We start from the raw sequence: 26,924 nt of genomic DNA, 5'->3' as shown, positions 1-26,924 counted from the left end.
GAAAAATTGGATGTTTAAAAACCCCGTGGGATACTTGATACATGTCACTTCAAGGTGGGTTAACGGGCAGAACTAGAACCATTTCAACAGAGCTGATTATAAGGGAGGTATCAGCAAGGTTGGGTTTGAGTCTTCAATTACAACGCCACGCCAGTGGTCAGGCAAACAATATATAACTAAGCAGGAAGAATTTCGCACAACTTCGAACCAGGAACTGTACCGTACTAAAGATTCTGAAATCGTACTCACGACGTCGTTCAGCTTACTCGTACTTCACGTTACTGGCATGTGCTTTCGGGTTCAACATGCTGTATTAAACATGTGAATAGAGGCATGTAACTTAATACAAATTCCTGAAGGAAGTATGTAATTCATTCTGAATTCTCGTGCGAAGAACTGGTACAAATGCTAGTGAGACCTATTAGCCGAGGGCAACTGCTACTGACGCAACTCAGTAACTAGCTGCTGCCCGTCATCGGAGCAGGCAAATTCTCCGACTCGTAGTTGCCGAACACCTTAAGCACTTCGCATTGCCCGTTCTCTCTGTAAGATGTATGTAGTCGCTCAGAAAAGATATATTGCAACGTCAGATTAGGGATTAGCAAGTCAGAAAACGCACAGAATGCAAACAAAACTTCTTTTTTACAAGTTGCTTTATGTCGCACAGACACAGATAGGTTTTATGGCGACGATGAGAGAGGAAAGGGCTAGGAGTGGGAAGGAAGCAGCCATGACCTTAAGGTACAGCCCCAGCATTCACCTGGTGTGAAAATGGGAAACCATGGAAAACCATATTCAGGGCTGCTAGACGGATGTCAGCCCCAGTAGATGGGAGTGCTTATTCGCAACTAAGAAAATATTTGTTACAGGTTTCAAGGTTTAACAAATTTTACGACTTTCGGAGTCACCGAGGTGACTGAAATTTCTTTCACAACAGTTCTTTGAAGTGCTCGTTAATCTTACCAGTTCGAGGCTGGCGTATTTGTGTACTTTTGTGTTCCACTAGATTGAGCGGAGATCGAACCCGATAATTTCGGTGCAGCGCGATACCACCTGAGCAACTCGGCGTTGAAACGAATAATTGTATTCAGAGTGTAGAGGGCGACCGTCTTTGAAAGAAATTAATTCTTCTCCGGGAAATGAATTTCTAAGTTTTCGAGAACGTTCAATAATTGAAGTTGTTTCAGTGTAACGGCAATGGAAAATAATGCCCCACTCCCGAAACAGGAGATCATATCAACCCAGTTGGGAGCGGACCAACAACTACGTCACCGGTGTCGCTGTCCATTGTTTTAATTCTAGGTCATCAGGGGGACTGCCTATGAAATGGAGGGGAGCGATGGCACTGATAGGCTCAATTGGTGACGATCTTTGTAATATTAATGTTTAATAAACAATTAAATAAATAAATCCTGTCTTCAGCGTCACCTTCCAACATTCCTGTCGGGTCGGCTGCAGAATCCTAATTTCCAATTTACGACTTGCATGGGAACTGTTTGGGTTCGGCCAGATTTCAATGAAGCTTGGGTTAATGGTCAACTGACGTATCATAAATGCAAAAGTAATAATAATTTTTCCATAAAATCAATGTAGTGTTATAATAAATAGCAAAGAAATAGCTGGGCGGCTTGGAAAAGTTCCCTGATGACGTAGAATGGCCTTGCGTATGCAGTGAAGAAATATACCAATAGTTCTGTATTAAAATATTATGTAAACTTCTTTATCCGTCTCGAACATGAATGAATTATTTACAGGATTAAAATTCTGTTGATTTTAAATCAGGCTATTTAGATACCAAAGAAGACTACAAAATTAGGAAAACCGGGCGAGTTGACAGTGCGTTTAGGGACGCGCAGCTGTGAGTTTGCATCCGGGACATAGTGGTTTCGAATCCCACTGTCGGCAGCCCTGAAGATAGGTTACCGTAGTCTCCCATTTTCACACCAGGCAAATGCTGGAGCTATACCTTAAGTCCACGGCCGCTTCCTTCCCGTTCCTAGCACTTTCCTCTCCCATCGTCACCATAAGACCTACCTGTGTCCGTGCGACGTAAAGGAAATAGCAAAAATGAAAACCACAATACATCGCGATGGTTAACTGTATAACTGTTTGCAGTTTCCTCCGGCTGTCCATTATCACCTACCTCTTCCAGCCCTCCGTTTTCTATCGTCAGCATCCTACAGCTCATCCTCACAGCCAATGTCATCTTCAGACTAGCTTGGAAGTTGAAGATGGTCACAACTACTCCGTTCACTCAATGTTGGATTGAGTCTCCTAAATCTGAAAATAAAATAATAATAATAATAATAATAATAATAATAATAATAATAATAATAATAATAGCAATTTGCTATAACAATACATGCCCAGTAGTTGGCAAACAGTACTAAAGCAGGCTGGATTTCACACAACTGATTGATATAATGCAAAATGGCTAGAATTCACGGAAAATTACGACAATTAATAACAGTTGACAGAATTCTCAGTTGCAGCAGACTAACAAAAACGTTGGTAATAGAAAAGTTATCGTGTAATAAGTCAACACCTGCAGTTATTCCCGCCCTTTTCGATGCAGGTTATGTTACTTTATTAAAGATAACGTATTACTTACATTGATGCTTTACCACTGGATATTCCGGGCTAAATCTGTTGAGTTGGCAACCATTTCATTGAGGCTTGGCTTCTGCAAAAAGTACGTCATATTACCGCAAATATATCATGATACAAGAGACAGTAAGCCTCATATGAAAATCCATTATTTGTGATGCTACACAAGACCTATGGTTGTTTTAAAACTTTACATTCAATGTTTAAACATCATCGTACAATTAATAAACTAAAGAACTGTACGCTTTCTAGGATTTAAAAGTACTTACAACATGCTCAGTAGTTTCTTTATTTCAGTCTTGATTACAGGTACGCACAACTTGTGTGCTGAACCCTGGAGAACTCCTCCCCGTGCACTCCTGACACCTAGTGATCACGGTGGGAACTGCTTCCTGGCTCCTACACTACAGTCGTTTACTTACAGCCTGGAAATATCTGAAGGGACATGGGAGATCTTGAAATTGATGAAAATTCAACGCCTCATATGAGGCTTGTATGTTCCGGAGGGTTATGCCGAAAATGAGATTTTGACAGCACGAATAGAATTTCACGCTCTACAAATCTAATTTACTGACACTTTGAATATGTCAAAATATTAGTTATAATACTTGTGTTATAAAAATGTATGAAATCTTGATGCATGCTATAAATATAAACGTGTATTGGCACAAGGAAACTGCCGGATTTGTTAATCACTAGTTTCGTCAAGTTGTAGACAGCCTATGAAACAGCACGCGTGCCGCAATGTTCCGATGTCGTAGTTGACCATCCTAGCAAATTTATTTGCAGTCAAACCAGACCGTTCCCTTTCTAGCCAGGGGTTGACGATCGGATGTCCTTCCTGCTGACATATACTGAAGTCAGTGAAAATCCCTCTCGAAATCGCCGGTATTCGAACGCAGGATACTCACGTTGCGAGTAAAGTATCTCGTCCACTGCGTCAGTGCACGAATCTTAGAGCATACTACTCGTATGTCTTTCGACATCCATTCAGAGAAACTACTGTGGGTGAGCTAGGACCTCCATAATCCTGTGTTTCATACTGACGCCGTGGCCTAAACTGCTTCTACGCCTATGTTCAGTGTGTTTTTTCTAATTATCATGTAAAATAATAATCCCTTTGAAAACAAAACAGGCTGTTACGTACTTCACCACAGGGAACCTGCAATAAGTAAGGTAGTAGAGAAGAATAACACGATTCATTACTGAAAGTCTCTCTGCTGTGCACTCGTTCTGTGAATGGTGAAGCGAGATAAGCAGGTCGAGTATGCCTAAGGAGCTAAAAGAGACGGCTATTAAAGGCCATTCACTCCAGTGTTTTCCAGCGTGCGATCATAATGAGCCTATTTACGATGGACCTTCAGCAGTGGAAGTAATCAAACGAGACAGATGACCTCACCGAGATCCCACATTTCGAAAAGGAACGATTGAAGAAAAGAGCCCGTGTAAACGTTATTTTTCTGGTGCTCTAGTCCTGAAAATTGAACGAATTTGAGTTTTCTTGGTAACTCACCAGTTCAGAAAACAGAATTTCACTTCAGAACACTACCAACCGAGTTCGATAGCTGCAGTCACTTAAGTGCGGCCGGTATCCAGTAATCGGGAGATCGTGGGTTCGAGCCCCACTGTCGGCAGCCCTGAAGAGATGGTTTTTCGTGGTTTCCCATTTTCACACCAGGCAAATGCCGGGGCTGTACCATAATTAAGGCCACGGCCGCTTCCTTCCAATTCCTAGGCCTTTCCTATCCCATCCTCGCCTTAAGACATATCTGTGTTGGTGTGACGTAAAGCAAATAGGAAAAAACACTACCAAAGGAAAGGCGGTAGCATTTATTTATAATACTTGAACTAGTTCGGAAATTCCACAACGACACTCACCAGAAGGCACGAATCTTCACCAAATCCCCCGGCTCTGTTCTGTGAACACATTTAACTAGCTAAAATGCGGACTGCGAATTAGACGTAGGGACGGACCGGAGCAGTTGTGACGTCATCACACGGTTGCACCATGACCATATGAAGGTATTTCACCCGTCTATTCAAAGCCATTTTCTCACATTGTAACAACCGTAAATGACTGCATGTATTCAGTAGAATTATAGACATGATGCTGTACAGGCTTTTGGGCTTGTGCTGTGTCAAGAAAATAAGGTGACATTCTTTACGTTTCGCAGGGAATTGTGCCCTGCGTCCTCAGAACAAATATCGACTGTCTACGAGAAATGGCACAGTTCCCTGCGAAACGTAAAGAATTTCACCTTATTTTCTTGACACGGCATAAGCCCAAAAGCCTATACAGCATCATGTCTGTAAGTACGGGCCGTGAAAGCATCAATGGCAACATACAGTGGAATTGTTACACACGTCAGTGCTAAAAGCACGCAGTAAGTGGTGTAACTGTTAAAAAAACTCGTATACTTCATTCATTCATTCTAATAATGACACAGTCTATGGTGCTTGAGTGAAAGAACAGATTTGTAAGAAATGTAGCTCGGAATTTAACAGACAAGTAATGCTTAACAAATGTTCCGTAGTTGAATGTGGTACACCTATCTATGTCGTTAATGGGAAAGTATGTATAACCCCTGTGGGTGGAGGATGCAGACAAACGGTGCACGTGGAGCATGGGGATGTGAGTGTAGCTTAAGTAACATCTCGCCGCTTATAACTTAAAACTTCTCGAAAAAGTCCACGCTATGGCACAGTTAGTGTACTTGTAACTGTTATGACAGGCATCTGAGCTGCGCCAGCTAATCAGTCCGTATTCAAGAAAATAATCACAGACCAGGTCATCATACGGTCTTGAGAAACTTAAGACTGCCGTATACCAGACAGAGCAGGATTATGCAAACCGGGTTTCCGGTGGCGTTGGTATTTTTATTCGTTCTGATACCTACACCGAAGAGGTTCTACTAAGAACCCAGCTGGAGGCAGTAGCGGTAAATCATTCGTTGCCTGTCATAACTATATTTTGTAATGTTTATTTCCTACCAGGTGAGCCTCTTATCAATGATGTAATTGACCTTAATGATCAGCTTCCACCTCCTTTCCTCTTGTGGGTGTTTTTAATGCCGATCATCCATTATGGTGCTCTGAAATGCTTTGCCTCGCAGGAAGAGAGTTGGAACTGTTAATGACAGAGCTGGATTTATGCATTTGAATAGAGGGGAACAAATACACTTCAGCGTAGCGCACGGCACCTTCTTCCGCATTGATGTTGCTCGTTTCCCTGCTTCGGTGGCAGTGGCCATTTCCCTATTACTTTTCCTTTGTTGAAACAGAACTCCATCTAGGCTTCTCCCCAATTGATTCTTAAACATGCAGTATGGCCAAAATTCGCACCACTGGTGGTCTTAAACAATTCGAATAGCCGGAATGTACAGTATACGACGATGTAACTTACAACATACAAGTGATTTGCTGCTACTGAAGAGTCCATTCCATCTTTTTCTGGGACTCCTCGACAAAAACTCGTTCCTTGTTGGAACGAATATATTGCAGCAGCTGTAAAAGAAGCACGTCGCTGTCATAAACGCAATTATAGGTAGCCTACTGTGGCGAAATTGGTAACATTTTAAAGAACTTAGTGCTAAGGCGAGAGTTCCTATTCGATAGAGTAAAAAAGCTTCATGGGAAAGACACGTGTCGTCTATGGCGTCGCATAGTCATGTCAAATGTGGACTAAACTTCGATGTATGGTTTTCCGTTGTTTCCCATTTTCACACCAGGCAAATGCTGGGGCTGTAACTTAAGGCCACGGCCGCTTCCTTCCCACTCCTAGCCCTTTCCTGTCCCATCGTCGCCCTAAGACCTATCTGTGTCGGTGTGACGTAAAGCAACTAGCAAAAAAAAAACTTCGGTGTATTTCCGGAGTACAAGGACCATCCTCAGCACAGGGAGTTTCCATAGAAGGCAGTATTGTCACCTATCTACACACGGTTGCTAATCACCTAGCAAGTCATTTCGCAAATGTCTTGTTCCGGGAGTTACCATCCTGATTTCTTGGCTCTAACGCGGGAGGCAGGTCTTAGTTTTGCCCTAAAGCTTCAGAAGATTATAACTAGTCATATGCGGGATGGGAATAACGCAGCTCCGTGGCGCTTTGCAAGGACACGGCTCCCGCACAATCCATAACCAGACACTGAAACAACACGGCGTGGATAGCCTTGGTGTTCTACCGAATCTGGATGGAACGTGTTTCATTCACAGTGGCGAGAGGGAATAGTAATTCGTCTCCTCACGCCTGACAACGATCTTTGGCATGCAGGAAGTTGCAGACCTATTTTTCTCACTGTCTATGTAAACTATTTGAGAGGATGGTGAATCGCCCACTTGTGTGGTGGTCTGGAGTAAAGAGGACTTTTGTCCTTGTACTAATGTGGTTTTCGACCCGCCCGCACCACCACTGGCCATTTGGTACGCCTGGAGAGTTCAATCCAGAACGCATTTCTCCGAAAACCGCATTTGGTAGCTGCTTACTTTGACTTAGCAAAGGCCTATGGCACCAGATGGCGATGTGACATCCCGTTAGTCCTGCATCAAAGGAATTTCCGGGATAACTTACCAGTTTTTATTGCGAATTATTTGTCTCACCGTCTATTCCGTGTCCGCGAATGGCGGACATATTCGCAGTATCATGTTCAGAAAAATCGAGTCCCTCAGGGATCGATTATCAGTGTTACTCTGTCGATTGCCATAAACAGCATTGTCACTGCTGCTGGTTCAGCATTAATACCGTCGCTATGTGTAGACTATTTTGCTCTTCATTATAGCTCACAAAGTATGGCAGTAGCAGAGCGACAATTACAGCAAGCTATAAGGAGGGTAGAACAGTGTACCTTACAACACGGCTTTTGGTTTTAAAGTGCACAGACCTTGTTTGTTCACTTCTGCCGGAAGCGCAATCTTTACCCCCACCCTGAGTTATATTTAGCGGGTATCGCTCTTCCTATTGTTGACACTTAACGATCTCTTTGGCTCCTTTTCTATAGGAGCCAAACGTGCATCAGGTACAAGCCAAATGCACTAAGAATCTGCATGCGGGGGCAGATCGCACGGTGCTCCTACGATGTTATAGGACACGTATTTTATCCAGGTTAGACTACGATAGTGCAGCATATGGATCAGCAAGGCGAAGCGCCCTTGTGAAAATGAATACAATCGACCACAGTGGAGTTACGTTGGCAAGGGGAGCATTCCGTAAAAGCCCCATTGCTAGCCTGCTCACTGCATCTGGTGTGCCGCCTTTACACTATTGTCCTATGTTGTAAATTTGCGACAGATGCCACTTCACCCAAGCTATCCCTGCGTATTCTACAACGGAAACCGTCGGCTGTACTCTCCTTATCCACGAGCAACGCAGCCGATTGGTGCACGTTTGGATAGCAGTCGCATACTGAGGTGCTTTCAGTTCCTTGTCTTGTCAGACGACCATGTAAGGTATCTCCGTAGTTAATACGACGACTTGAATTAATCCTGGATCTCGACACCGTCCCAAAAGGGAACACGGACATCCCCATTTATCGGAGGCTCTTCCTGTCCGCAGGTGCGTGGTATCCAGATTCAGTAGTGGTTTACACGGATGGTTCGAGGACAGAAGCGTAATTAGGCTGTGCGTGGATTGTCGATAACGAGTTTCTTTTTCCTCTACCGGAAACCTGTAGTGTGTACACAACAGAGCCCTTTGTTATCCTTTAAGCTCAGCGGCACGCGCTGTCCAATGGATGCCGGCACTTTCTGCTGTGAACAAACTCGTTTAAACTCCTTGAGCGCGTTAGAAGCCACTGATGCGCCTTTCCCTCGACACCCTCTAGTGCAGCGGATCTAGGACCTGCTGGCCGGGTGTTGGGTTGTTAGCACCAGAATCACGTTCTTGTGGCTCCCAAGCCACAGGAGTGTAGCGGGAAGCGAGTTAGCTGATAGGGCTGGCAAGGAGGGGGTCACACTGCCCCTTTGTCTTACAAGGTTCTAGCCAGTGATAGTCGTTCTCAGCTGAGACATTTGGTTTTGCCCATTGGGAGCTGGAGTGGCAGGCCACCTTTTTTCCAAATAAACTTAGAACGATGAAAGGAACGACGAAGGTATGGAAGACTTTCCTTCACGTTTCTGGGAGAGAAACAGTGGTATTATATAGTCCTCGGATCGGAAGCGGTATAGCAACGCACTCCTATTATCTGAAGGGAGAAGCCCCTATGGTGTGTACTTGCGGCAGTCATCTTACCGTGGTACACATCCTTGCGGAGTGCGTGGATCTGGCCGATCTGCGCCGTAGTCCAAAACTTCCGAGTACCATCTGCCTCATCCTATGAGATGACGAGCAGTCAGCAGATCTCATCAGTTTTATGAGGGATAGTGGTCTGTTTTATCGTATATAAAAGCGCACTTTCTATTCGTTTTTAACTTCATTGTTAACGTAAGTTTTATTCTATTAACTCTGTTTCAATTAGTCTTTGTGTATTTTAATGCACTATTTTAATTTTACATTTGAGTGATAGTATATATTGCACCCGTCCACCTCCCGAGTCCCAGACTAGCATTTATCTCAGGGGTGTCGGTTCATTATTTAAATCATCAAATATAAATATAACGGCATAATAGAACACGGGGATGAACGGAGCAACTTAAAATTAAAATGGGGAAGGCTCGATTGTAACTTGAATTTAAGGACTCCATGATAGGACTAGGAAGTGACTGTTACTTTAAAAAGGGCATCATCTAACTACAATAAAAAGATTATGAGAGTGGTTTCCTTTGAAATAAATTGCCAGAAGGAGCGGTTTATTACGCCATCTGACGTATGAAGCTTTGATACACTTGGCAACGATATTTGAATTTCCACACATGTTACATACATAAATCACTTGCCATACCGCAAGTGGTATCAATATCTTGCTGGGTTGCTTCTGAAATAAAATGACATTTTGGAGGTATAATTTCCGGATCGATTCCATTTGAATCGAACCGTCACTCAAAGATATAGCTTCCTTCTATCGGGAGCCCGAGCATAACCCATGTTACGGTCGGCTTCCCGATTTAACTAAGATGATGTACTCCGGCTATATACATTTTTCCGAGACCGGTACTCGGACTGGGTAATGTTTCTCGTGAATTGCGAAAACTGGATTCCACGGACAGTTCCTATCTTACGATATCCAGCTGATGCCATACCACTGATTTAGCATTTATATTTTATTTACATGTGATTTGAAATGTTTCAAAGTAGCCTCAATAGACTACTGACACAGATGAGATAACGAGAAGCGGTTGGGAAATACCGTGGCAATGGCCCCCCTCGCATCGCGAGCGAAGTAAACAAACACGCCAAGTTGTAACATCGTCCCATACGGAAACCGTACAATAAAGAGGTACCAAATGACTCTAATATTATCATTCTCATTATACGAATATACTAAATAGAGGGATGTTGTCACCAAATAATTTAATCCACGATCGTCGGATATTCATGACATTATCATCCTTGAAATTATTATTATTATTATTATTATTATTATTATTATTATTATTATTATTATTCAACGGTTCCTGGCACTGTCACGTTTGATTAATATCATCATTATTATGCGGGATGCAAACACAAATGGTTATTACTGTTATTATTATTATATCCCTCTCGTGGTTATTATTATTAATGAATAGGTGACTCAATATTTATTATTATTATTCATGTCACTTAAGAGGTTATTATTATTAATGGACCGGTCACTTCCGCCAAAATATATATTAAGATATCGGTCGCAATTACAAATATTTCACTGATCAACCAACGACATCATTACTGTTATTATTATGACAATTATTATTAATCTGACCGCGATGATTTAACATCGTCCTTACATTATTATTATTATTATTATTATTATTATTATTATCGGTTGCTCATTATCATTTAGATTCCCGTTTAACATCTTTATCAACGCTCATTTAATTAAGGCGGTCCAATCCTTTATCTGCAATATTTATTATTATTATCACGACATCATGATTGTCCTCGCTCGTCATTACAATGGATACAATATACGACCATTTCTGTGGAATCTGAACTCTCATTATCCTTAGATCCGTTGTATCTCAACGAATAGCTGTGCAGTCTATTTCGTACATGCTGTCACGGGTTCGAATGCTCCCCGCTATGTAACTCAGTCTTTCTCTGTGACACTGCCCGTACATTTTACACTCATATCAATATCCTAAGTGTCTCTCGTACGGAATTTATTTTCCTCTCTATCTCAATATTCCTCGATTCATTTATTTCTCACAGAATTATCAACTGACTTATTTATTCATTTCTGACATCGTACGACCTTTTATTATCTGACTGCAGATTCTCTCACATTTTCTATCTCATTTCGATCTACGCTTTAGTTCATTATCCACAAATAATCGTAACATCTTGAAATTATATTTACCAAATTTTGACAATCATGGTCTCGTAATATTAGTCCTACGTGTTCCGGCTAATGAATCGCAACTATAAAAACACGACATTTATACGTAAAAAAATATTGGACCGTAATATAAACCACACGTCCATTAACATGTACGGATTATTAACACCGATCTACATTTCAATATTATTAATTGATCAAATTAAATTATCTTACACTTTAATTCCGAATTAAAAACGACCTCCCGTCATTAAATGATTCCCGATAAACTCAACACTTGATCACATGAATTTATTGTTACGCACTGCTCACGAAATATTCCAATATCACATGAATTATTATTATATCCAAATTATATTTTAAAAAAAAGTACCTTCTTCAAAAAAAGTAGTTATATTATTTATTTATTATTATTATTATTTAAAAAAATAATTTTCGCCTGTTACACGGTAGTCCACTCGTAATATGTTTAACGCATAACCCCTTTCACAAACTCGATTTATTCTGGCACTAATCACTCCAGATATGATTTACTTGGAAATTATTATATTAATCGCATCTCACAAATTTAACAACTTCACTTTGAAAATATGACCATATTAATTACAACAAAACATAACTGGTATGGCGAAGCTGGATTTTCCTTCCATGTCATTAAATGGCTCGTTAAAAATGACAAACATAAAAACACATATCGGGTCTTATTTAACTAGCATAACCAAAATCAAATGTAAAGAAAATTATTGACTACAAAGAAAATATGAATGCATGCATGACTTAACGTACTACACTATATATACAAATTTACATCTCCCACAAACTGAATACATAAAAGACCCGATTATTTACATTATTATTATTTACTACTGTCCGTGCTACAAATTTAGGATGGGGTCGTTAAGCGACTCATCTTGTTACACAAGGTAACCAAGTATAACCAAATTATTCCCATTTTTCCCATCACGATAACATTTCCCAAATATTATTTACAGTTTAGTACTCATCTTAGTTATCGGTATTCCATTACAGCTTTGCAGACGAGAGGCTCCATCCGGCCCCTCTCTGCGTTTTACTCCTCCATTCTTGATGGCGTAGTTTCACAAAAGATTTCCTGGCACATTATCATTTTACACTCATATCTTGATTACCACAAACCTTCACCATTTACAACGTTAACACTGTATACTTTAACTTGGATACAACAAATTTCTATCCTAGACCCAAGAATTTAATATATTTACACTATTTAATCTTCGTCCAACTACCGCACAATGGACCTGGACACGTACGACGAGGTGTCAACTTTTACGCCCGTCGCGATACGCCCGATTTATACGGCATTCTTGACGTGTTCATAATATCGGTTCGGTATAGCAAAGTACAGGCTACTCTTCCCTGAAAGTACTGTTCGTCACACAGTCTGTTATGCACGTACTTATGGTGATATAATTTATACTACTCTCTTGCAGTGTAATTACTTTACATCACTGATATTCACAAATGACAAACACTGTCCTACGTTAACTATTTCTAGTTCCTGTTGCTTGAGCGCGATCACATTTTACAAACACTGGCGGATGCTCGCGCCATTAAATGACTGTACGTCCGTAGAATTCTAAGTTAGCAGCGACCAACAGTTCAGCTCCCGATATTCAATTCAAGTGTACCACGACCGTCAATTCAGCTCCAGAGATTCAAGACAAGTGTGCTGGCGACCGTCAATTCAGCTCCCGATGTTCACTACAAGTGTGCTGGCGAGGATCCCTTGCCCCGTATATATGGATGAAGCCTTTTTCCCGCGGATTCGTTGACGTCATACCCCTGAGGGAGGGGGTGGATTTTTAATATCGGTACTTGCACTCCGAATTGGAAGTTAAAATTTACATCAAATTAATCCACTCCGCTAGCATATCTGCTGGATTAAATATGAACTCCAGGTGATCACAGATTTAGGAGATACGGGTGGATTTAGCTCCTCACATTTCGCGCCTTAGTAAGCGTCCCTTACAACGTGGTCTTCTTTCAGCCAATGAGATTCAAGCTGTCCGGTTTCCAAGAAATCCAGCCTTCAATTTATTTAATTTGCCAATAAGTATTGATTATTTTTCCATGCGTGACCTCTAATAAATTCAGTACATCCATCCGTGTACTAATAATAATTTATTACTGAATACTTTTGTAGTTACGAAAATATCTCATCCATCATTCCTTAAGATGGTATCCCTGAGCCTTCCATTAAATTTTTACGATTGGCCGGCAAACGGTCACGTGATTTAAATCTCCACCTGCTCGAACTTAGGCGAGCGAAGGTACATGCAGCCGCTGTAATTTTCCACGAGGTCACGGAATTTCCGTCCTACCAAAAATATCCCAAGGTATTACTCATGTGGTGAGTTTCCTTTGTATGACTCTCCCCCTTCTCTTTCTGACCAAGACTTATTTGTGGACTCTGTATTTCCTTGTTCGCCAAGTAATGATATTCCCTGCTGTGAAGTAGCTAAAAGTTGTCGTGTTGAGCTAATCCGTCAGGCTCCAGTCTGTCGTCCTTCCTTCGCTCTGATTTCGACATTACATAAACGAAATATTTTCAACTCCACTTCTGTATTCCAATAAATGTACCATATATTATTTTACCAATCAAATCATGACTGACTATGGGCCTAAGTCACTCGGGTTCAATATATCACTTTATCGTTTCATGGCAATGTCTTATCCTACTTCAGTCTAGTTTTAAATAATTTTATAAGGAAATATGGCATTGCGAATTAGATCCACTAATTACTTCTAATTCATATTCACTCTTAATATTTTTTAATTATTTTCGGTGCATAAATTTTAAAATTTTATCATTGCATTTAGTTTCATCTCGCACCATTAGAGACTGCTGGCCTACATGTTAGTAGTCATCATAATGAAACTAAATATGAAGAGCATGGTGTTTATCAGAAAGTAATTAACAAACATAATACTTGCATTTACAAAATGACAAAGATAATTACGCACAACGGATTACAAATGTGGCCAAACTTCTCTAATTTTCCTTTTTGAACACTTGTTTTGCCGAATATGGCAATGTTATTTTCTGCCGGGTAAGCCGACCTGCGAAATTCATTCTCATGAGGTCTCTTAGTGTGATCCCGCAAATTCGATGTGACGCCGCCCGTCGCGTAAATCCAGCCGCAACAATTTAATTTCGCTTATATTTTGTTATCAGTATGCCTACATTCGAAGAATTACCTTGCATTAGACGATTGCTTTGGCATTTGTGGTAGACATTTCTGTAAACATTTCTTTAAAGTAAAAATTCCAAAATTACGCATACGCCAAACTGATAATCACAAATCAAATGCTTTCAAACACGTGTAGTGTCCTACAGTGTCAATAATAATAATAATAATAATAATAATAATAATAATAATAATAATAATAATAATAAAGTTATTGGCCTTACGTCCTTCTAACTACTTTTACGGTTGTCGGGGACACCGAGGTGCCGGAATATTGTCCCGCAAGATTTCTCCGTGCAGTAAATCTAGACTACCTTCAAATACCACGGGACTGAGCTAGGATCGAACCTGCCAAGTTGGGGCCAGAAGGCCAGCGCCTAAACTTCTTGAACCACTCAGCCCGGCAATGTCCCGGTCCCCCGCGAGTACTGACCGTTGGAAGCGAAGAGGATCGGTGTTGTGCCCTAGCAAGACACTCAAATACTCAGACTGTAATATAAAAAAAAATGGCGGCCGAAGTAGGGAAAATCACTTGCACGTATCAAAACGCTCGCTTCAATTTCGTAGTGGTGGACTATTTCTAATGTTGCAGCGCCCAATGAAAGGCAAGTTCACCCGAAATGATTATGCTAACACAACGAACGGCCCTGGTGATGCTAACATGTGTTGACATATGGTATCGCAGCACCTCACATAATTATGGTAAACTTAGTGCCGAAACGATCGGACACTAAGGATATAATAGGATTTTACCCATTGAAGGACATGAGTGCAAAAACTCTATCGATTCTAAACTTTGATGTCTTCAACCTGTATGGACAAGCTTAAATTTTGTGTAGTCTGCTTAGTAACAGATAACTACAGCATGAATCGGAAGGTGTAGGCACTCTAAAATCCTGCGTTACAAACCCAGCTAATCCCTCCAAGTCACCATTTCTTCTCCTTAAGTGTACAGATTGCTCCAGCTGTTCCGCTTACAGGTTTTGTTACAGTCCATGACCCAGCCAAACATTTCCGCAGGCAAGCACAGATTTGTGTAAAATACACTTGCAACGAAATTCATTCGACACTTTGATGCACATAGGCACTGACGGAACATCACCATATTGTAATCTATCTAAAATATGTGTTTTTCGAGGAATACGAATAGATTTACCATTTAGTATTGAAGTGTTTCCTAACAGAAATATTCTAGAAATGATGTATGCACATTATTGCTATGTTATAGACTTCAAAATAAACACTATGTATATTCCTAATCCACTTCTCTCTTAATGTTTTATTCCTAAGACAACCTAAGAATAATTGTATGAGAGGAATTGCCGTAGTTACTCTTATACGCTGTTCACAACGCGATCAGGGTAAACAAATTCTCACTTTACTGCGTACGGTTACAGATCCTGAGAGTCCACTGACTCATATAAATACTCACATACGTACATTCTACAATGAAACTAATATTTGTAGTAAATTTTAATGAAGTTACAGAGCCTGCATACGAAAACAACGAACTCAAGTTTCTAACATGCCCGGCTGCTAGATTCGCCATCTTGGAACGATCGAGAGTAGCATTAAGTTCTTAGGATTGGAGTCGGTCTTGGCCATACCGCTGAAACAGGATTACTCATCTGTGTAAATCGCCTTGAGAATTTGCATGTCTCTTCAAATAATCGTAACCGATGTATTTTTGCTTACGGAACTAATACATCGAGAACAAATATTTTATTGGTCTTTCTTTTCAGGGGAAAGCGTATGACAGGACACCGAGGGGAAAGATGTTCGCCATACTGGGGGACTATGGAATTAAGGGTAGATTATTAAAATCAGACATTTATGTTAACTATTGAGCTTCAGTGAGAATTGATGGTAGAATGAGTTCTTGGTTCAGTGTACTTACAGGAGTTAGACAAGGCTGTAACCTTTCACCTTTGTTGTTTGTAGTTTACATGGATCATCTGCTGAAAGGTATAAAGTGGCAGATAGGGATTCAGTTAGGTGGAAATACAGTAAGCACTCTGACCTAAGCTGACGACTTGGTGTTAATGTCAGATTGTGCCGAAAGCCTGCAGTCTAATATCTTGGAACTTGAAAATAGGTGCACCGAGCATCGTTTGAAAATTAGCCTTTCGAAGTCTAAATTGATATCAGTACGTAAGAAATTCAACAGAATTGAATGTCAGATTGGTGATACAAAGCTGGAACAGGTAGACAATTTCAGGTATTTGTGTTGTGTGTTCTCCCAGGATGGTAATATAGTGAGATTTAGTCAAGGTGCAGTAAGCAGTTGCGATCAACAGTGTTCTGTAAGAAGGAAGTCAGCTCCCGTATGAAACTATCTTTACATCGGTCTGTTTTCAGACCAACCTTGCTTTACGGGAGCGAAAGCTTGGTGGACTCAGGATGTCTTATTCATAAGTTAGAAGCAAGACATGAAAGTAGCAAAAATGATTGATGGTGCAAACAGATGGGAACAATGACAGGAAGGTACTCGGAATGAAGAGAGAGAGGCTAAGCTAGGAATGAACTCGATGGATGAAGCTGTACGCATAAACCGGCTTCGGTGCTGGGGCCATGTGAGCTGAATGGATGAGGATAGGTTACCTAGGAGAATGGACTCTGTTATGGAGGGTAAGAGAAGTAGAGGTTGACCAAGACGATGGTTAGGCTCAGTTTCTAACGATTTAAAGATAACGGGTACAGACTTAAATGAGGCCACAGCACTAGTCGCAAATAGAGGATTGTGGCGACGTTTAGTAAATTCAGAGGCTTACAGACTAAACGCTGAAAAGCATAACTGTCTATAATGATTATGTACGTACTTTTCCAGGACTTCTGTGACATTTTCCCAAGCGCATGATTTTACTTCCGGTAGCCCTCAGCGTGCGCTAAAATATTACATTCAATAAATTATGAGCACTATAAGTCAGTTGAAATGATAGATTCTGCTATCCCTCTTATGGGTTGACTGGGGTGAATCAGACTCCTACCACCTTTCTTCCAGCATGCATATCTATAGGGTCTCCCATATAAACTAAGACCGAATGCGCGGTGTTTGTACTCTGCGCTACCTCAGCCGCCCTGTCTTAAGCGTGTATACAATCTTATATGAAATCTTACCTTCTAAATGATGCTGGGTTACACAGGCACTGTACCTGGTATCCACATTCTGGCTGACGCGACTGAGTTTTGTCACTGTAATGTTTCAGACTTCATTCATAATGTTTACGTTAAGTTCCTCCAATATGCGATACAAATTTGTTTTGTTTACCCCGCAAGTAAAATTCGCACTGTTAGATCTGGAGAACGAGGGGAAGTAGACCAGCACTGATCACTGTCTGCGAACACTTCCGGGATTGTAGGAAGGGAATCTTCCGCTGTACGAGCAGGGAGTGAATCTTATCGAAACCACCCACCCGATTTTACTTCTTTTAACTGACAGAAGAACGGCGTCAAAACATCTTTTTGCTAGTTGCTTTACGTCGCAGCGACACAGATACGTCTTATGGCGACAATAGGACAGGAAAGGGCTAGGAGTGGGGAAGGAAGTGGTAGTGGTCTTAATTAAGGTACAGCCCCAGCATTTGCCTGGTGTGAAAATGGGAAACCACGGAAAACCATCTTCAGGGCTGCTGATATTGGAGTTCGAATCTACTATCTCCCGAATACTGAATACTGGCAGTAACTTAAGCGACTGCAGCTATCGAGCTCGAAATATCTTCGTATCTCTTTGCATTTACTGTCAGTCTCGAAAACAATAGGCCCAATTATTCGTCTTGCACTAACAGCACACCAAACACCAATCTCCGTATCATAATGAGGGACTTCATAAACACCATTAGGAGAATAGCGATAATGAGGACTGTTCACACGACCATTAAGGAGGAGAATACGCAGCAAGACATACGAAAATGCGATGTTGCAATGATACATGTCTCACAACATTAACAGCTGAGATCCAGAGTGGCGACTGATGCTTGCCAGGTCGAACACTTGCAGGCTCCTTCAAGGTCAAGAACTATGCACGCGCCTCTCATGCTGCAGCGTACGGATCGGAGAGTAAACACGCCACTTCGACAGTCTTGGTGTATATGGCAGACCCTGTATGCTATTTGCTGCGAGTGGAAGACTAAACCGCCCCCTGAGTCATCCGGTTGACAGAGTAGTCAGTGTTTTCTCTGTGGGCTGCATGACGTTAGAAGCCTTGTCACATTTTTCGAGTCTTGAGAGACGTGATTCGACAGCAGTAATCGTGAAGTTTCCGAGAAATGTACTCTCATTTCCCATCCCTACCAATACAGTGTATTATTCACTTGAGACCCGGTCCACCCTTGTCGGAGGGTCTTCCTTACAATGGATTAATTGGTATATCACTAGCCCAATCCCATCCCTTCACTCCAAACAACTTTGTTGCGTGAGCGCGCCTGCTCAGCCAAACACGCTGTTTCCGGGCAATGTATTAGCCTTCATTTCTTCTTCTGTAGATGTGGACGAGATTCGAGCAATCTGGGTGAAAAAGTTGTGCTACATCTGGGATGAGCGAACTTTCGCCTTCTACAAGCTGTGTGGCTTGGATAATGGAGTTACCAGGGACGAGTTTCATCGCTTCAAGGGCTACACCGAGCAACAGCAGAGATTCAGGTGAGGATAAAAATCTGTTAATTTCCTCTTTAATTAATTTTTATTTATTTATTTATTTATTGCGCGAGATCTCATCATACATGTTTTGGAATGAAGAAATACAATTTTATTTAAGTATTATTTATTAAGCCATAGTCCCAGGTCAAGAAGTCGGGGAAAACCAAATTTTAATAAGTTAATTTAGTTCTCCTTTTTACCTGAAAAGCCAGACATAGGTCTGGCAGTGACATCGAAGCGGAAACAATTGAAGACTGGACATCAATAACGGGCTAAGTGCCAAAACAATTAAAAAATATTTAGACCCTATAAAGCGAGCTCTGTGCCATTGCGAACAGCCTATAAAGCGGGCTAACTGCCATGACCATGATTGTAGTGCATAAAAGGCCCGAGAAATGGCATGAGAGGTATGTGCCGGGCCGTTGGTGAAGCTATAACGGGCTATGTGCCACCGAGTTTTGTTGTTGATTCTGGGCGTCACAACATCGCTGTGAATTTTAACCTAATTCCTTTGAGTGCCTTCAATTTCTTGAGAGTTTTAATTTGTGATAGTACATTTTAATAACGACAGAATTAAACAGTGACACAAGCAAAAAAGGAAAAAATGGAGAATCAATTCGGAATGAAAGAGTACGCCGAAGTGAAGCGAGACCTTATGTGAACAGTAAAAACATATTGGTGGAAGGAAAAACTGAACTTAATGAAAGGGGTATGTACAACGTGTTTACTTCTAATATTTAATGGTATTATGGCATTGTAATTGTTCTTTAAAAGTCTGAATATTGTAATTTTGCCCAAGCCTATAATGTTAACTAATTAAATATATTTAAATGCCGTATTTAATGGAATTTTTACAAAGCAATTAATTACTATGCTTCAACCTGATGACTTATTTGATTTTAAAAAAGCCACACCCGGAGACGTCAAGACGAGAACAATGTTTAATGAATTTGAAGCATGGAGCACTTGCAAGGTTCTCGAGAAAGGGGTTACCATTAATACAATCAAGAAGTTGGTTTTACCGTCACAACCGTGTCAAAACAACTTGTCAGCTGAGAAGAGAGATCTGCAGTAGATGCTGCCATATTTGAAGGAAGAAAATAGAGCATTGTTCGAGAAATTAATCAAATAAATTTTTTTGTATTCTTAGAAAAACTATACTAGGACCTTCTAACAAGAAGTAGGCTTAAAGTAAAAAAAAAAAAAGGTAAACTGTAATTAAATGCATGACAATGTACTAGGACACGTTTTATTATTGTAGAATTACTGAAATAAACAGTTACAATTAATAAAAGCTTGAGATTTTTCATTGGCAAGTACCTCGCTTTTGCTGATAAATATGCGGCACTTAACACATTCTACATTTTGCTGAATAAAATATTTTTTTAATTCATAAGAGAAAGGAAATTAAGAAAAAATGCAATAGGAATATGAATCTTACCCTAGAAAATATGTAAAGACATTGGTTAAGGTTTTTATCAAATGATTTTTGACAAAAACAAAAGTAAATCACTCAAAATCAACTTTTTGGCACTTGTATTATTATTGATGTCCAGTCTTCAATTGCGTCTGAGCACTACGAAGGGTGCTTCAACAGTAGTTACTATAGCACATACCGTCTTTAAGCGCTGAAAGGTAGATTAAAGAGCTACTGAGTTAATACGCAGTAAACAACAACTTAACCCTTGGTGTTTTTTAAACCCCGCCAGACTGGCGCAGGGTTAATCGGTCAGTGAAGTAAGGCAGAAGTACATCCTCTAACTGCAAGGTGCAGTATAATCATATTTAACAATAACACAATAGAAAGGTCGTTACATCACTCTTAGAATATTTACTGAAGGACATGTGAGTAGTCTGTTGCATAAGGTCCGCACGTTCTCGTCTTCCTTGAGTAACTCGCAACTTAAATTTCCACGCCCCCCCCCCCCCCCATATTAATTTGAGCTATGCAGAATATTACACCAAGGTTTGGAAAATTACACTTCCCTATGCACCACTCAACTGGCTTAGCTTTCTTTTCTTTATATGTATAATATCAAATTTGCGTTACGTCGCACTGGCAGATAGGTCCTTCGTGAAGATGGAATAGGAAAGGGCTAGGATTGGAAAGGTAGCGGCCATGGCCTTAATTGAGGTACAGATCCAGCATTTGCCTGGGGTGAAAAGAGGAAACCACGAAAAACCCTATTTAGGGTTTCCACAAGATTTGTATGTGCCGGTGGGATGCAAAAAGTCTGCCGTTAAGCCAATATTATTATTATTATTATTATTATTATACAAATACAGACGTCTTCAAAAGTGAACATTTACTTCTGTCTTGCAGATGAAGTCGTTGGTGCCGCTAGTGTGTCAACAATGAACAACATATATTCTTTAAGACACTATACCAAGCCATTGTAAAGCGTAACTTAAATTAGCGCTGGTGAAATAAACTCCAATGTTGTTTCTCAGACTAAGGACATTTCCTTGGGATGAGTTGTAGTAGTAGCCTCTTCAACTACTCGCAAAACGTTCAAAATATTCATATTTTACTTCGAATGGACCAGTATTATATAGCATTGTGATGGATATGCTTTACCGGTACTTACAGTATAAGATAATATTGAAAGGAAATAATAATTTGCGCCCATAAGGGTAAAATCTAATTTCTGTTTGCTGCATTTAGTAGATGAGATTTTCTCCATGACAGCATATATCATTCAAGTGTTCCTCTTGAAGTACTCGTAAAATTCAACATCCTTAAGAGAGGCGTTTAATCGTAAACCTATAACAGTCTGATATCTCACCAAAACGGACCGAGCAAGTGGCCGCGTGGCTTGGGTCACGTATCTATCAGTTTGTATTTAGGTTCGAACCTCACTGTCGACAGCCCTGAAGATGGTTTTCCGTGGTTTTCCATTTCCACATCAGGCAAATGCTGGGGCTGTACCTCAATTAAGACCACGCCGCTTCCTTTCTACTCCTAGACCTTTCATATCACATTGTCGCCATAAGACCTATCTGTGTCGGTAGAGCAACTTGGAAAAATAAAGGTATCCTTGCTTCATCGAAAACCTTCGCGCTACTGCGATGTTAAACCACTAGAAATACCTACTAAATTCTCATTACGGATTCCAATAGTCCATTTTCTCGGTTTGTTTATCATTCTCGGAGCACACCTGGATTTGGTATCAAGTATGTACGTTTGCCCTTCCCAGCACTTTGCGTATCTGATGGCACGGGTGATTTCCCCTTTCAAATCCTAAACTATCTTCACATGAATTCCACTAACCTTTTCCTTAGGCCGATGCCCTTAGATGTTAGGTCCCTTTAAACAACAAACATCAACCTTTTCCTTTACTAGGGATCACATCCAGCTTCGACTGGATCTCTCGCTGAAGTAGACATAAATCCTGAGTCTTTCATATGATACAGATACCGAGGTAGTAATATCTGAAGGCAATGACTGAAAAACCTTATTACGTGCGGTATGTCAAAGTTCTTGGGGGTCAATGACTGCTTGTCCCTCAAGCTTTCTCTGACTTGACTTGTTCCTGATCACACTGTGAAGTAGACACACATTACGTAAACTAATGTTTGAGAGAAAAGGTCATTAGCATTTTAGAGACTGATTATTTGATACCCTAATTGTAAAACAAGTCGGGTAGTTAGCTTTTGGGCTAAACTATGTTGCATGCACACTTACATTTTACACTATAGACAGATTTTCCGCCGTCCGTCTGAAAGTGTATGCTAATTAATTATGCACTTCTACAATCCTCCATTTGTAACCAACACCGTGGGCTCGTTTAGTTCTGCGCTTCTTTATCTTCATAATGATTTAAAAATAGGTGGTGTCTATTAATCTATGTTAATAATATTACAGAGAGCGAAAGTTTGTTTGTAACTCGTAAACGAAGAGAAACCTTATTTTATCCAGATTATTATAGGATACATATGATTATACTAGTTTATCAGGGGAGCAGATTGTTCATAATCCTCCAGACTTCGTCGATTTTTAATTAGTCTGGAATCCTTCATTTAATATGCTGCCTGATCAGTAACTCCTATTAAAAAGACCACAAAGCGTAGGCCTACTTAAAACTCAAGGTTCTACAAAAGAAAAGTCGTGAAAAACTGCTGTGTATGTTAGTGTATGCTCTATCTGCTAACATCCAAAAGTAATCAGTAAACTGTTCGTTATACAAATAAAAGGAGCTTACCGAGCTCGATAGCTGCAGTCGCTTAAGTGTGGCCAGTATCCAGTATTCTGAAGATAGTAGGTTCGACCCCCCCCCCCACCTGTCGGCAGCCCTGAAAATGGTTTTCCGTGGTTTCCCATTTTTACACCAGGCAAATGCTGGGGCTGTACCTTAAGGCCACGGCCGCTTTCTTCCCACTCCTAGCCCTTTCCTGTCCCATCGTCGCCATAAGACCTATCTGTGTCGGTGCGACGTAAAGCATCTAGCAAAAAAAAAAAGAAAAGAAAAAAGAGCATACATACAAAATTTAGAATTTTCCTACAAAAATGTTCAGATATTTTTTTTTTTCGTAACCCTAACTCAGTGATGATTTCCAAACTTCTCCAGCTGGCGTACCACTCCCCATTTATAAGCTCTGAAAATCCCGTGCCCCACCCCTGCCATACCTTTGTTACAGATATTTTTTTCGGAAACGCTTATTAACAACAGTGCAGTAAGTGATTTAACAATCTAGGATGCGTAGCTGAGACAAGAATGTACAGTAAATGTAAATGCATAAAAATAACCAAACGTCAACAAATTGTCAATATCAAGATGCTGATTAAAGTCCGAAGTGATGGTCTGAAGATAGGTTTATCTAAACTTCTAACTAAATTATTTCCATTCACATTAGTTGACCTGATATAATTGACAAAACTCGAAGTGACCGGTTTGAACCGGTTTCAGTGCCCAGAAGTCCTTGGAGAAATAGCCAACTTGAACCACATCTTACTGTCACGCAGGAAACATCTGTACTCTTCTCTAGTGAAGTTAAATATGCCACTGCCAACCTGTTGTCATCCTCGTATCAAACCTAACTCCACAATTATGTACCTTACTCTAATTTCTCAGCATTTACCGGACTGTAGTAATAAGTTACGAATCTGTTTCAATCACGACTATCTCCAGGTGTGTACTCTCACTGCGTAAATACTGTCAGCATGGTCTTCCCAGGCCGAACACATAATAATAATAATAATAATAATAATAATAATAATAATAATAATAATAATAATAATAATAATAATAATCACTTCTGTGTAGCATTAAGATTTTAAGCTTGCGACCCAGGGCATTCAGGTGTCTGAAAAATTGTAGGTGCATGGACCAATGTTTCCTTTGAAACTTAACTACACAATAAGGAATATAACTTAATAACGCCACAATGTATTTTAGATCCGTAGTATCGCTTTAGGAAGTGTTCAAGAACTCTCGCGCTTATGGTGCTGTGGATTCAGCTCGCTTGTATTCGATTAAGGAGGTGAGCGAGACGGCAGGATCACCCCCTCTTAATTTGCGCAGTGACGAACGCACCATGGGGTTCAAATGTTCTCTAATTTATCTGAGACCGGGCGAGTTGGCCGTGCGCGTAGAGGCGTGCGGCTGTGAGCTTGCATCCGGGAGATAGTAGGTTCGAATCCCACTATCGGCAGCCCTGAAAATGGTTTTCCGTGGTTTCCCATATTCACACCAGGCAAATGCTGGGGCTGTACCTTAATTAAGGCCACGGCCGCTTCCTTCCAACTCCTAGGCCTTTCCTATCCCATCGTCGCCATAAGACCTATCTGTGTCGGTGCGACGTAAAGCCCCTAGCAAAAAAAAAAAAAAAAAAATTATCTGAGTTTGGTCGAAGGACTGCCATTCGTGTGTCTTTCGCCAGCTACGTTCATCAGTAAGACGATTAGTAGGAAAAATAGACTTAAAATTTGGCTCTCTTATTAAGATAAGAAATGAAAGCATAAAATGATATAGAGCGAAGGGTAGAAAATGTGGATATGAGATAGAAGGCCAAGTACCTACAGAAAGTGAAGAATCTATACAACAGTGCAAAGAAGCCAACAGGGATGATGAAAGTATGATATTAATTTAATGCTGGTATAATATTTCAGCTCTAATAGTTCCTTATTAAGTTTACTGGAAAATCTTATGTTAACATCTACTTCTGTAATTATTCAAGAACTTTCCTTTCCCTTTATTTCTATATTTTTTTGTAACTTCTAGCAGAAAAATCCTAGTTGCATGAAAAACAAGGCTCTAAAAAGTATTTAGTAGGAACTGATTTAATTTTTATTAAGCCCTATGTTTTTGTTACCAAATTTTAACAAAAATTTGGAAGTAATTTACTCTAGGAGAGAGAACCGTATTTTTTCTTAGATTTTTTTTTTTTTTCGAGACACGATCTCTCTGAGAAGCCAGCGTATCATCAAGTACTGTGATGTTGCCAGAGCACCTTTCAAGCAAGGAAAAGAGTCTTCAACTTAATCCTTATTAGATGTGTTTGTTGTGAAAAACACATCTGAAGAGAAACATTCATTAGATTCACAGGATAATTTGATCCTCAATGACTATACATATTTATCTTCGCTCTTCACTTGTGTGCTTCAGCTACTCGAAGTCAATGTACCACACACTTGACGTGTATCCTCTTGTGATGTAATATCCCAAGACCTCCCATGGCTTTGCATATGTGACATGCAGCAGCAGTGCAGGCCACGAGAACATGATTGTAAGGAATTGAAAAATGCAGCAACTGTTGAGAGATTTATCTTATTGTTGGGTAACAAATCAATAGTTTGTATATTTTTTCTTCCTCCCCCAAATTTCAAACATGAAGTTAATTACAGATCATTGATCCACGCCCGTTGTTTCGTTTAGGGAAATCCAAACATATTTTCCATGAATCTTTTCTCTCTGTTTTCTTAAAGCCACTTTATATAGGTCAGGAACATAATCCTCATTGATTCATCAGGGACTAGTTCTTTAGTTTACTCATCCGGAATGAACTAAGTAGATTGCATGCCGAAAGCCTGGGTTCAATTCCAAACCTCTGTGAAGTGAGGGCATATGACGTTGTTGTGGTTCGTCCTTCGAGTGGGGACGTTAAGCCTTGAGCAAACCCCTTCGTGTTATTCGACAGTGGCAGGTTGTGTGCCGGCACTGGGTTTCATCCTCTACCTACCACATCGTGCTGCATCCAGACGCTCAGGTTGCTCATAGGCGAACACGTCCTCTGACAGTCCCGTACTAAGTCATACAATAAATAAATACAGTAAACAAGTGACCACGTATACAGAAACATTCAATTACAACTAATACTTTCATTGTTAAGAAGTGAAGAATCTGTTTTGATTTGTCATCATTAAGTGCAAATTGAAGGTTGACCTCTTGTCTAGTATGTAGAGAGAAAGGCCTATAAAACGTATTGGACTGGAAGTGAACACACAGGGGCCTAAATGCCGTCCAATAGAAATGTTTGCACACGATAGCCTACGTCAATAATAATAATAATAATAATAATAATAATAATAATAATAATAATAATAATAATAATAATAATGCGCTCAATATCCAGTATTCGGGAGATAGTGGGTTCGAATCCCACTGTCGGCAGCCCTGACCATGGTTTCCCGTGGTTCCCCATTTTCACACCAGGAAAATGCTGGGGCTGTACCTCAAATAAGGCCACGACCGCTTCCTTCCCATTTCTAGCCCTTTCCTCTCCCATCCTCATAACACCTATCTTAGAAATGTAGTAAAATGTTTATCTTCTTCCACATTTTAGTATCGTCGTTAATGTTTTCTGGTCCTTCGTCGTCTTTTCCTACCGGCTTTCCCACACCAGTGGGGTCGCGGGTGCGAACATGTGAATTTGGCCTTGTTTTACGACCGGATGCCCTGCCTGACGCGAACTCTGTATGGTGGGATGTAATTACTATTGCGTGTTTCTGTGGTTGGCAGTGTAGTGTGTTGTGTGGATATGAAGAGAAGAGTGTTGGGACGGACACAAACACCCAGTCCCAGAGCCAGAAGAATTAATCACAAGCGATTAA

At 40.5% G+C, this 26,924-nt stretch overlaps 1 protein-coding gene across 1 annotated transcript in view; it reads left to right on the top strand.

The window, feature by feature from the left end:
* Positions 1 to 26,924, top strand: part of LOC136864327 (polyamine-transporting ATPase 13A3) — an 869,746-nt gene that overhangs the window by 441,860 nt on the left and 400,962 nt on the right. The window contains exon 7 of the mRNA XM_067141161.2: positions 18,721 to 18,877. Coding sequence (XP_066997262.2) covers positions 18,721 to 18,877 — 157 coding nt within the window. The remainder of the gene's footprint in view (positions 1 to 18,720; positions 18,878 to 26,924) is intronic.

The sequence above is a fragment of the Anabrus simplex genome, chromosome 2, assembly GCF_040414725.1.
Source record: "Anabrus simplex isolate iqAnaSimp1 chromosome 2, ASM4041472v1, whole genome shotgun sequence".
NCBI classification, from domain to species: domain Eukaryota; kingdom Metazoa; phylum Arthropoda; class Insecta; order Orthoptera; family Tettigoniidae; genus Anabrus; species Anabrus simplex.
Note: the sequence above shows the minus strand (reverse complement) of the source record. Positions and strands in the feature narration are given on the sequence as shown.